This window comes from Sphaeramia orbicularis, chromosome 13 (assembly GCF_902148855.1).
Source record: "Sphaeramia orbicularis chromosome 13, fSphaOr1.1, whole genome shotgun sequence".
NCBI classification, from domain to species: domain Eukaryota; kingdom Metazoa; phylum Chordata; class Actinopteri; order Kurtiformes; family Apogonidae; genus Sphaeramia; species Sphaeramia orbicularis.
The window spans coordinates 34,997,033-35,010,882 of NC_043969.1; the positions used below are offsets into that span (position 1 = coordinate 34,997,033).

At 37.7% G+C, this 13,850-nt stretch overlaps 1 protein-coding gene across 1 annotated transcript in view; it reads left to right on the plus strand.

Annotated features, from left to right (window-relative positions):
- The window catches only part of nbeab (neurobeachin b), a 399,314-nt gene that overhangs the window by 369,706 nt on the left and 15,758 nt on the right, over nucleotides 1-13,850 (plus strand). The window contains exons 51-54 of the mRNA XM_030151793.1: nucleotides 6,149-6,238; nucleotides 7,197-7,389; nucleotides 11,157-11,228; nucleotides 11,359-11,514. Of these exons, the coding sequence (XP_030007653.1) occupies nucleotides 6,149-6,238; nucleotides 7,197-7,389; nucleotides 11,157-11,228; nucleotides 11,359-11,514 (511 nt within the window). The remainder of the gene's footprint in view (nucleotides 1-6,148; nucleotides 6,239-7,196; nucleotides 7,390-11,156; nucleotides 11,229-11,358; nucleotides 11,515-13,850) is intronic.

Genomic DNA, 13,850 nt, shown 5'->3' on the forward strand with positions numbered 1-13,850 from the left:
CCTCGTCCTTAAATCAGATCAATGACTCGGACTGATCCATTTGATCAATCTGCAGAGGTCACTCGTTGTATAGATGAGGGAGTGAATCCTCTTGTTCTTTAACTAATTAATTGAATATCTATTAGCTCGACTGTACTACTTGTGAATAGCTTAATTGAGCAGAGGGGAAAGGGGACCAGAGACTGCAGCAGCTGGCATGCATTGTGGTACTTTCCAGTGTGAGCTTGTCTCTCCCTGTGATATCCACCATCTGCTGTCTGCAAAACAAGTCATTTATATACTGTCACTTCCAGGGGCGCCTTTATTTATCAAGTGACCACTATGCAAATCACCTGCAGAAGATTTGGCTGATCTAATTACCAAAGCATATTGTGAAAGGCTCGGTTTTCATCATTCTGAGATTTTAGACAATGCATTTTTTTTTTTTTTTTTGTTAATTTTGCATCAGGTTGAGGTTGCTTAGCTGTCTTCCAGCTGCCTACTGTTACCACGAGAGGTGACAGTGCTGTTAGTTAGCCTCACATTAGGAAATCTTCTACTCAGACTATCTAATTGTGCCCAGTTGATGTAGTCACTACTGTGACATGTGAATGTATTTGTGCTGGAGAGAGAAATTGGCTCAGCTAATTGCAACTGATGTAATGCGGATATGATGAGCACTAATTAAGACAAGCCATCATACCTTCAGTCATGTTTCTCATTCCAGATGGATTCTTCTTCTTCTTCTCTGTGTGTGTAACCTTGTGCCAAAACCAAGCAGTTTCCACAAAAGGCTTTGTGAACAAGTCTATTATACAAAGTAATTACTTGATTTCATTGCATGTCAAACCAAACCAAGGTAAATCTAATAAAAAATAAAATTAGTATTTTCGGCACACCCTTGTAGAATACAGAAAATAATAAAGGAATTCCCGATTTTCCATTCAGTTGAAGGATTCTTGATGGGACTTGCTGAAATGACTCACAGGTATTGATTCATTCTAGGCCTGACAGGTGAAGCTGTAGATACGCCATGAGTCACAACAATTAAAGCATTTGAAATGTCAAGAAATTAGAGGTCATGAGAGATAATTTCCGTTCCCGTGTCAGATGGGAATGATGACACTCTCTGACATGCCGCTGGGCCGCCGGTTGAGGGCACGGTGACAGCTCTACTGGGCACGCTGCCGTAACAGTGTGATGCTTCTCCTGACAGCCTTCCCTTGTGAAAAAACATGACAGCAACCCCTTGATTCAGACCCTGCAGTGTCACTCAGCAATAAACAGACAAATTATTCATCAGTAGGACTCTATTTTTCTTCAGCTTCCACTGCGTCTCCTGGCCTTTCTGACTGTTTATTGAATTGATAAAGACAACAAAGTATTCTCTGTGTGAGGGCTGCAGGCGTTTGAAGAATCTTACGTACTTTAGATTTTACCTTGGTTTTCTCAAATGCTAGACTCTCGTGGTCAGACACTCCCTTTGTATGTATCACATACCATCAGATGCATCAGTAGCTGCATTAGAGTCACCTCTTGAGTTTTCTGATCCTGTGTAAAGTCAGAGCTGTGAAGTTTCCCTTTGAGATGATTAGTGTTAAAAAAATCATCATCAAGAGCTTCATCAAAAGTAATATAACATGATATATTGAATTCCTTTTTGATGACTTGTTTTCAATTTGGCAAAAAAATTTAACTCCTTAAAACTTTGCTAACACGAATTTTGCTGGAAACTGGAGCCTCTACTGGTCCTTCTGAACGACATTTTTTTTTTTTCCAAATATCAGTTTCCATGTATGAATTTCAATTTTGTATCATATTTGATACATCAGGTCTCAATGCTCAAATATTATTTTTGAACAAACAAAAACATAATACAACACAAACATGTGTAACAAATTGGTAATTCCTTTTCAAAATTGGTAAAGTTCTGCCTCCTGACAATCTTGTAATTTCACTGGAAAGGCCTGGTGAACGAATTCCTCCCCCCTTGTGGATTATCTGTGTATTACATGTATCTAATTGTATATATCGGGTTTTTCAAGAAAAAAAAATGTCACACTGATCAAGTAGAGGGCTTCAAAACTCATGTATCAAATATGATACGTTTGGCGTTATAGGGTTAAAGCTACAAAGCAACAGAATGAATTAAGCTCTACTGAGATTTTTTAATTCTTTCGTTTTCTTCTTTGATTGTATTTGTCAAATCCACAATGTTGTAAAAAAATGCACAACGCAATATTGAACAAAAATTCTGTTTCGCCCACGATCACCAAATAAACCTTTAAATATAAAAGCTTTTTCCTGAAAACAAGCCATGAAACTAGAGGTGAACGAGCTTTCTCAGCGCTGGCACCTAAACTGTGGAATGAGTTACCCACCCATGTCAAAATGGCTCCTTCTCTGGAAACTTTTAAATCTTGGCTTAAAGGTCACTTTTATTCCTTGGCGTTTAACCCAGCGTGAGAGTTGTGTGGTCTTGGTCTTTTTACTTTTTATGTCTTTTTGTACTGTACAGCACTTTGGCAACCTTGTGTTTTTTTAATGTGCTATTTAAATAAACTGGATTGGATTGGAGTGAAAATTATATATTCAGATTTAAACACTTTTTCAGGCGGGGCAGTCTATTGAATTAATTCGATTAGCTAATTATGGTGTCCTGACAAAAGTTATCATTGCAAAATGGAAGTTAGTGTTGTTTTTGTCATTGTTGTTGCATGTACTATACATGCATGTGGCATACGTTTTTTCTTGGTTCAATCATTCAGCGCAGAGGAAAAAAAAAAAAGATGACTGAACCCCTTTGTAATCACCATTATTTTGTTTGGTAATTGAAATATAACTACATATATTTTTCCTCAATTAGATTTATTTTGTAATTTGATTATGTAACATCATTGCATGTGAGTATGGACTCCCCAACGGTACATACAGTAGTGTGCTTATCAACTCCAACTGTCAGTTAAGAAAACACCCTTAAGGTAATTCTTTGTTGGTACTTAAGAATTTAAATCACTCCCCATAAGCTTATCTTGAAGAAATTTTTCTTTGGCGTGTAAAGGCTGGGTAGCAGTGCGGTCACATGAGAAAATAAACCATAACGCAATAAAGATAGCATCAGATAAATGGAAAAATAATAGCATAAATGGATTCTAGGGTATTCTCATGCAATCTGTTTATACTTCTCTTTCACGGACTTAACTAAACGGACCGGCTTTAATCTACTATATCTGTTTTTGGTGTTAGTATACATTATATTTACTCTTAATCAGCCCTGAACATTGTAAAGAGGAGTTGATAATATTTTTGATATTGTTGTTGTTGTTTTTTCTCTTTTTGGGGGGTTTAATAGGTTTGTAGTATAATTTGTTTGTTATTTTATTCTTATTCTTATTCTTATTCTTATTCTTATTCTTATTCTTATTATTACTATTATTATTATTATTATTATTATTATTATTATTATTATTATTATTGTGTCTGTGTGGTTCCTTATGTCTAAGTACATGTTTATGCAAATGTATAATTTAAAATAATAAACAAAACACATTTTAGAAATATAGGTCATAAAGACACATAATCTAAACAAAACAAACTCCTATTGTCATTTCTGCATTCAGATACATTATTTATCACAACTGGGCAATATATTTGCACACAGTGAAAGTGACAACAGTGTATGTTTTGGTTCTAAATAGCATTTTTGTTTTGATATCTCTGTTTCCATGTATCATATAGCATGTTACATGTGTAAATATAACATGCTCAGGGTCATATTTGTGTTGTACTTTGCTTGTAAACGATAATGTAAACTGAGGCTGTCGTCAATAGTGAGTCTACTCCATATCTGTCAAAATAAAAGTCAGACATTTACAAAAAAAAAAAAAGTTTTATGGACTTAACTAAACCGACTGGCTTTAATCTATTATATATAATAATAATAATAATGATAATGATAATAATAATACATCACACTTATATAGTGCTTTTTTGGACACTCAAAGACGCTTCCCAACCATCAAAACAAAAAGAACAGAGAGAAAAAAAAAGAGGCTCAAGAAAATGTCTGTAAAAAGATGAAAGGCAGCGCTGCTTCATATTTGTAGTCGCCACCGTAATCTTCAGGTGTCATGACGCAGCACGATCCCACGCTGCTTAGCGGGTCAACGCGAGGCCGTGTCTGCATTCCGTCTGACAGAGCTGTTGTGTTGCTGCATTGCTTGAGTGCACTGGAGGACGCTGCTGGGGGATCATCCTCCGCCCAGACTCTGTCACCAGTTTGGGAACCAGGTAACACAGAGCTGCAGACACTCACCTCTGAAGCCTTTTTTGCTCACACCAAAAGCGGATGTGAACAAAGTCAGACAGACCGACAGGCAGACACAGTGTGTTATGATGGATGTTTGCTGCTCACCCAAGCAAGACGGTTGTAGCTACGAGGCAAGATCATCCAGATGGCTTTGGCAATAAGTGTCACTTATCAGCCAAAAAGCAGAGCCTGAAGTGACTTAAACTAATGAACTGCTTGTTAAGTGCTCTCCATCTCATCTTGAGATAGAGGTAAGTTTTTGACATACCTCAGAGAGGATTAGTGTCGAATCACCTGAGAGATATTGACATGTTTTGATCATCTAGCACAAGAACATGTTTTTGAGTTAACCTTCAAAAACTCTATTCTCCTGACACACACACACAAAAAAAACATCAACATATACACACAAATCCTCCCCTTTGCACCCTGGAAATAATTGTTTGGTGTCAAGGTTGTCCAAGACTGCCTAAATGGGACATGTCGCAGCCCAGTTTTCCCAGTAATAGAATCATCACAAGAAATATAGTGATGTTTTCCACATGGCCCACTCAGTCCTTCTGATCTGTGGATCAGATTTCTTTATTTGAACAGACATTGTGACCCTCACCCCAAACCTAACCTTAAATAGCCATAATGTCAGTTGCTTATTACTTGACAGACTGCATTGGAAAGAAACACTGACTAACACTTAATGGTTGCCAAATGTGCTCAACCAACTCACACGAAACTTTCACTGCTGTAACGACAGCATTCAACTGTGTGGCCAGTGCCTTTTTTGGTGATGTGCAAGATAGGAAGTGACCAGAGGGTGTTGCGGGTGACTGTTTGGCTTGCAGGTGGCCTGTCCTAATTCACTATCACCTCCAAACTTCCTGTGCCACATCCACCACTGTGGCATGTGCTACCCCAATGGGTTCTTTTGATAGTGAGCGGTGTGTACAGGCGGAGGAAAATGAGGGCTAGTCACCCAGGCAGTCAGAAGGGCAGGCGAAAGGCTGAGCGATGTATGTTCCATTGTGCACAGTGGCATTGACGGACGTCTACAAGCTCCCCTCTGATGGTGGAAGTGGCTCCAGTCACATCAATCACTCCCACCATGGAGTGGCCTACTTTCATTCAAGCTCAGCAGCTCTTACTGCTTGTTTTTTTCCCTCTCACTGGAGGCAAATAAGATAGTTTGTCTGTGAGTAAATGCAAGCCCTTTCTAAAAATAGCAAAAGCTTAATTCCTCTGGTATTGCGCTCTTTTGTTTTCATTCCTTTACTTCAACTCTCGGTGCATTTTTGAGTCTTTTTTTTTTTTTTTTAGTTTTTTCCTTCTCACTCATGAGGATGCAAACTCAAAGGTTACATCCCATAAATCATCCATCATCAAGGTAGCCTCACCTACATTGTTGTGTGTTTTTTATTCTGTGTTTCATAAGTATGTGTGTTCATGCGCATGCTTTTCCCCTTTGTCTAAAGCACAATAACATCTAAGAGCAGGCCGGTCTGCTGCAGTCCTAGCTGGATGTCACTCCAGGTTAACGTTTGTGCAGTGGGGGCCCCTGCGCCTGGAAATGGGAATGGTTAACTGAAGCATGTTAATAGGAAAAGGCTTGTCTCTTCCATACTAACACTTGGATGACTCTGCAGGCTGAGGGGGGAGGGTGGAGCACCCAGGCAGATTGGGAGTGCACCCTTTTCCCTTTACCCCCCCCCCTTCCTCAGAGGCACGGCTGAGTTAGGATTTGCTTGCATTGTCAAGTAACGCATTGACCCATCACTTTGATGCATATTGATTGTGACAGCCGCTCCTCTCTCTCCTTCTCCCCTCTCTCACTCTCTCTCTCTTTCTCTCTCTCTCTCTCTCCCGCAGGCCACAGAGGCGCAGATCCAGAGCTTTGGACAGACGCCATCTCAGTTGCTTATTGAGCCACATCCTCCACGCAGCTCCGCCATGCACCTGGTGAGAGCAGCGAGCATGCTGGGAAAAATCGTTGCGGCTCTGGTGTTGGTGGTGTGTGAGACAGTTTGTATGGACCTGTGAATGCCTGGACACTGTGTATGTTTGCGCCCGCTTGTCGGTTAAAGAAACAGACAACGCAATATTCCTTTTACACCAATATTTTACATCTGATCAGATATAAATATTTCCAAGTTGTATCTTACGTAGCTCCCAAACTGCATTAACCACTATGTAAATCTGATGCTATTAGAGCTCACTGGCTGTGGGGTGTAAAGGAAAGAGTGCTCCCTACTGGCCTAGTTGCTCCCTTCCTTCCTTCCTCCATAAGCTGCTCTTCCCTCTCTAATCCATGTAATAGCCAGCCTAGACCTCATTATCCCCACACGGCTCTTTCTGTTCTCTCACCCTACAAGAAATGTTATAAGGTCCCTTTGAGACCTTTTAGTCCTATTTTCTTCTTTGGCAACACATGTAGATGTTTTCATCCATGTCTGTCTACTTCTGTCAGAAGCCTCTGCAGTTAGGGATGAGACGAGAGCTAAGTCTGGCTCAGAACTCAAAGTATTGTCAGGATCACTATATCCTCTGTTGGTTTTACTCCTACTACAAATGTAATGTGGTTGAATCTGAATGAAACCCTGTGAATGCAACTGCACTTTTCTGCTACATGTGTACCATGTATGTGCCATCTCATACGTACAGCCGACCCCATCCCAGTTTTTTCACATCTTACCCTTGTGTGACCTGTCCCTCGTTGGATTGTACCGTCTCTGTGTCTAGTTTTTTCCTCCAACCTCCACACTAATTGCCTCTTTCCATTCTTTCTCTCCCGTGCCTTTCGTTCTTCTTCTTCTTCTTTTCATTCCCCTCCTCTTCCTTCCCACTTCTCTCCCTCCATCACGTCCCTTCATCCTCCTTCACGTTTCCTCTTTTTTTTTTTCTCTCTTCTACTCAATAGTGTTTCCTTCCACAGAGTCCGCTCATGTTCAAGGACCAGATGCAGCAGGATGTCATCATGGTGTTAAAGTTTCCGTCCAATTCACCCGTAACACATGTGGCTGCCAACACCCTGCCCCATCTGACGGTGCCGGCTGTGGTCACTGTCACCTGCAGTCGACTATTCGCCGTCAACCGATGGCACAACACTGTCGGTGAGGAACACGTGTGATATGTTGAAACTTATGCACAAAATATAAATACAGGAATAAAGAAGTAGAATTAATTAGCAGGGAAAGAATATCTTATCAACTGAAATACAAATAAAAACATGAAACTAAGAGTACAATGAAAAATGCATCGGCAAGTAAAACCAAAAAGAATGGCAGATAAAGTTATTGTCATTCAACTGTGGGTTTACTAATACTGTAAATATAATCACTTTAAATTACTTTAGTGACATTTATAAAAGGCTATGTCATTTTAATAGTTTATTTATATAGCAAATTACGTACGCAAAGGAGCATCCAATGATTGAGAATGATTTTGCACATTATAGAACTTTTAATAAACTACAAAGCAGAGTGTACAAACCTCTGCTATAGGAACAAAATGCATCACAACATACCATTCCTGACAAATTTGCATTAAGGAAAACAAGTGTCTAAAGATACTGTATGTCCACGTGCGGAAAACAAAAGAAATCCATGGAAAAAACCTTGACCTTTGACCTTCATAGATCAAACTCTGTGTCACAAGATCTTCACATATAAAGGGTGGGGAAGCAAAATTTACAATATTTTTAGGCAGGGATTGAAAGACAGTGTATGACCAATTAGTTTATTGAAAGTCTTGAGAATTTATTTGCCACAAGAAAATTGACATAATAGAAAATGTTTTTATTCTATGTGTCCTCCTTCTTTCTCAATAACTGCCTTCACACGCTTCCTGAAACTTGCGCAAGTGTTCCTCAAATATTCGGGTGAAAATTTCTCCCATTCTTCTTTAATAGTATCTTCCAGACTTTCTCGTAATAGTTTTGCTCATAGTCATTCTCTTCTTTACATTATAAACAGTCTTTATGGACACTCCAACTATTTTTGAAATCTCCTTTGGTGTAACGAGTGCATTCAGCAAATCACACACTCTGTGACGTTTGCTTTCCTGATTACTCATATGGGCAAAAGTTTCTGAAAAGGTATGGATAATAGTGTTAGGTATGATTATGACATCAATATGTGTTTGGTTTCAAAACAATTGACGTAGTGCCTGCTGAGAAAAAACAACTTAATGTTCATTGTAAATTTTGCTTCCCCACCCTGTACATGTACAGTACGTGGAAAATCAAATGTGCTCTAACCATAATTTTTACATTTCACCTCAGGTTAACAATTTTTACCCCACCCCCCAAAAGAGAGGCAAGGGGTATTGCATTTGGTTTGGTTTGTTTGTTTCTTTGTTAACACTTTAGCCACTAAACTATTGGTTCCATTCATACCAAAGTGGGTTCATAGATTGCAACATTTTGGGATTTAAAAAAAAAAAAAAATCTTCCCATTTACTCATAATGGGTGAAATATGTGTGAGGGCTGGGGTTTGTTGTGCCTGGCACCTCTTGTTTAAAGTTTTTCCTCTTTTTGGGAACTTTTCCTGACTTTGACCTTTGACCTTGTATGCCCAAAATGTAATTAGCTATAGTTAGTATTGTCAGGAACTCACACAAAAGAAAAGCAAGAAAATGTATGCAAAATTTCAAATGCTAGACTGCAAACAAACCAACGTAACACAGGTAAACACTAGGGGTGTAAGAAAATATCGGTTCTGCAATATATCGTTGTAATGGCAAAATTACTTATATCCATATATATTCATATATATTTTCATATATTTCATATATCATATAGGCTTCTAACTCTATTTCAGAGATATTCATGTCACTGTGTATTATAGAGCAGTTTGGACCTCTTTTGTGTTATGTCCAGAGTAGAAGGCCAAACCAACATTTCTCACAGGGGTCTTATCTCTAAGTTCCTGACACTAACCAAAACACTTTCCACACATCATAATTTTCTCATGGGAGACAGAAGACTACAGAGGGATTTGTATTTTTGGGTTCAGACCATCTCAGTCTTTTGTCTGAGGGGTATCTCTTTCTATGGAGCTCCAAATAAAGGGATTTCTTTGACACTGAACGTTTGAACTTATCCTTCTTTATTGAAAATGAATTAGTAGAGTAATATTTTTTCCATAAGATCGTGATATTTCATTTCACAATACTGTATTGATATTAGAAACCACTGTATAGATGTTTTTAGGTATTTATTCAAATGCAGGTATTGTGGAGGTTCATTTTTGTTCTTCTTTTTTGTTTATATTTTATTTATTATTATTTAACACTCTTTTATTAGATAATGTTAGTTCCTTTGTTGGGATTGCACAAAAATAATGTTCTGATGTTAGTTATGAACTAATAGAATATGAACATTTGAACAGGATCTTAAATTGTCATGTCTATAAAACATAATTTAAGTTTTAACAGAGGGAAATTTTGTGAAATAGCATTAGATCCTGTTCGGATCAAATAACAATGTGTTTGGTATTTGTGCATATTTCTGGTGTAATTCAATTCTTCAAGGAAATAATCACTTAAAAAAAACAAACAAGCAAAAAAATTGCCTTTTTAACAGTATTGTGATATATCATGATATATCGTATCGGGATACTAGTATTGTGATTTGTATCATATCGCCAGATTCTTGCCAATACACACCCCTAGTAAACATATATCCTTGTTGGTGTTTGTAACAGTGGTTCTGTAGATCATATATATTGTGATGCAGTCATTCATTGTAGGTTTTTGCACGTCTGTAAATCAAGGCGTTCCTCATAATATCTGAGGGACAAAAACTACACTAAAATAAATTAATGACTGATATACTTTGAAACAATAAAAGCCAAATAAAACTGCTAACTGGCATAATGTTAACGCTGATGTAGAAGTTCCTCATTGTGTAAGTTAAAGCATAATTACTGCTTTTTGCGCCATAAAGGTTTTTTTTTACATGGACATTGAAATGTATTGAAATAACTGTCTTGCAATGTATCAGTTATAGAATGGCTGTACCTGATGCAGTGTTATTATGGTAGCATGGCATTGAGAACTATTCTGACTCCAATCCTTGATACATATATACACATATGCCCTCGTTAAAAAAAAAAAAGCGTGACCCAGATGTGATACCTACCACAGATGTAGTCCTGTAAAATCACTTCATCACTGTCACACCCAAACCTGTGCACTGCTCATAATAGAGCTGTAGCCAGCTGGCTACGTGAGAGCCTAGCACCTCCCAGGTAAGCTGACCATGAGTGTTTCCACATGTTCTTTCTTAGACATGTGTGAACAACATTACCCATAGAGCCCCTTCTGGAGAATCAGCCTCACCTCAGGGTCAGAAGGCCAAAGCAATGGTTACTAGGAAATTAGGCTGCAACTGCACCACATTCTCCTCACACGTCCCCATCTGTCACTGTAGAAACACACGGAGCCCAGGACCAAAGAGTCCCGGACTGTGTGGTAGCTCTGGCTGCTCCCACACTAATGAACACAGCTGCAGCACCCTTGCCATCCTGTCAGAGAGGAGGAAAATGTGCTTTGGCTTTTCAGAATAATGATAATAATAAGGCTTCCATATTTTTAAGCATGTTGCTGTTTCAAAACTGGCTCCCTCGCATGACTAAAATGTCTCCATTCGGTTTGACACTCTGGGAAAAAAAATAAAAAAACAACTGCCCGGTAAGACAGATGGAAATCTTTCCAGTGCACCTCAAATTCCTCCATCTCCTGGAAGAGATTGCGAATTAACTTTGGCTCTGAAAAGGGAGCAGGTGTTTATATGCATGTAAAATAGCACACGTGAACTGGTTAGAAATAACCTCATACAGATGATACATTTCCTTTTGTTTTCATGCATAAATTCAGGTTTACGGGGTGCACCTGGATACTCTCTGGAGCAGGCTCATCACCTGCCCATAGAGATGGACTCTCTTGTTGGTGAGTAATCCAAGAAAAAAAATAGAAAATGGCATCAAACATCAAACTGCAGTCTTTTTAATAACTCACTAAAAAAATGTCTGGTATTGACACAATTTGTTTTTTCCTTTTTTTTTTTTTCTCTCCACAGCCAACAATACTGGAAGCAACAAGCGTCAGATCACAGACCTAGTGGACCAGAGCATCCAAATCACCACACACTGTTTTGTGGTGACAGCTGACAACCGCTACATCCTGGTGTGTGGCTTCTGGGACAAGAGCTTTCGTGTGTACTCCTCCGAGACAGGTAGGTTACAGTGTAAACTCTATTTCCTATAGAGGGGTGCACTGATGTGTGGAGGACTGAGCGCTATGATGGGAATAATGCACTACTGTAGCTGCTCTCCCCTGACATGCCATGTAGAAAAATGGATGACTATACTGTAATACTGTAATACACTGGAGTTTGCCAATAGGTTGAAAATGTCTTTTACCAACATCCTGCGTGTTGATTACAATTCAACATTAGCCTCATAGCATAATAAATAGCATCATAAAGTCCTACACTTAGGGATGTAACGATATGAAAATTTCATATCACGGTTATTGTGACCAAAATTATCACGGTTATCATTATTATCGCGGTGTTGTTGAAATTGTGCTCAAAATGTTCAAAAAGTACTAATACACACACTGAAATAAATAAACCAAGTTGTATTTAAAAAAATTAAAAAATAAATAAAATAACTGGCACAATGTACCTTTTCTTGGCAGAAACATTCAAATATTAACCCTTAGTGGTCTGAGCCTATTTTGTCTGTTTTTCAGTATTTTTGATTTTGTCTTTATATACTATATAAACAAATGTTTCCTATAGCCATGTTTGGTATCTTTTTTTTCAGCACAACTTCATCTATTTCATCTGTCTTTTATTTTTTTCACTTTAACCTACTATAAAAACATAAAAGGACAGAAAACACACACAAAAAAAAAAAAAAAATCCAATGTGAAAATTTTATATAATTTATTGCATAAATAACACAAAGATGCTTAACAAATCTTTTCAAAAACGTTAGAAGTGAATATTGGTTCCAAATATTAGGTATATAAAATCAAAATTGTAAATAAATTAAAACTATTCTCAAATATTTGACATAAAAGCATACCTTTACATAGGGTTTTTTCCCCTAAAAGTGTGGTAATCAAACACGGTTATCATGATAATTAGAATTTAAATGGTAATACTAACCATCCGCAATTTTACCGCGGTTTATCGTTATACCGGTAATCGTTACATCCCTACATACACTATATGGACAAAAGTATATGGACACACTGAATTCAGGTGTTTCTTTTCTAACAGGGGTCTGGTCTACAAAACAATAATGATATAGTTTTATATTGTGATAAATATTATTGCGTTGCATTGGTTAGTTTGGTTTAAATTGTTATCTTTGCTTCCAAAATGCCTCAGAGATGATTTTTAATAAATTTCTCTCAACTTTGATTTTTTCTTTTATTCATGACTATGACTTAAAATGTTTTACCTCTTTCATGGTCTGTCTGTAAATAATAATTTTCTAGAGTAGCGGCTGATTATGCAGAACATTTACGGATAAATAATGTTAGAGCAATACTTTGTTTTAATAAACAATCTGCATAAATACAGCATCCATGAGGGCCGCCACTGTTGTTTGACAGGCTATGTAACGTCAGAGCTCAGAACTGGGAGTACATCGATCTAGTACGAGTTCACGGGTTTGACTGCCATTCCAGTGCATTTTTACCGGTAGAAGGTTGGAAAAACACAAGTTACGGGTTGCCTGGAACGCAGCATAAAAGTTGTTTCTTACTTAGTATACTAGTTTCTAACACCATGGTAGACCAGGACAGTGACTCACTACTCCCTCTAGTGGTCACATTCATCCAAAGTAACACATTTTCCTATCGCTGTGTATAAAAAAAATAAATACAGCCTGATCACAGTCAAGGTGTACAAGTATATTTGCATCAGTTATTAATCAGTATTGTAAAAAGATACCCCCAAAACCATTCCCAAAATGTTTCTTTGGCCATCTTATTACTAGATCTTGCAATCCCCCAAATTTGAAGAAAATGAGATAAACACTGATAAAATGGCGACCCAATGAGCGTGAAAACATGTGCGCAATTTTATTGTTATAAGAGAGCAAAATTATTGTACATAATGTTTTGTAACACAATAAATAATTACTATTCAACTCCTGTGTCTTTTTTATTACAAAATACACACATCACATTGCTTTTCATTTATTGATCGTTTTTGTTGAACAGCTGTTTGATAATCAATTCTTATTTTCAGTATTGAGACAATCAACCATTTTGTTCTGAAAACCCTTCTTTTACAGCCCTTTAATTGTAATAATAGAATGGGAACCTGTTATTTCAGTATTATTATGACTAAATGTGCAGAACTAGACAGATTTTCGTATGCTCCCTGGCTGCAGAAAATTTGGGAACAATGTGGCAAACGGATGTTTACGTCGAATCACATGTTTTCAATGGTGCGTTGTTCACCAAAACTCGTGTAGTGTCCGTACACCAATATACTTCCATCAATAATATGGCGTATATGCCTTATAGATATATTGTTGTAACTTGTTC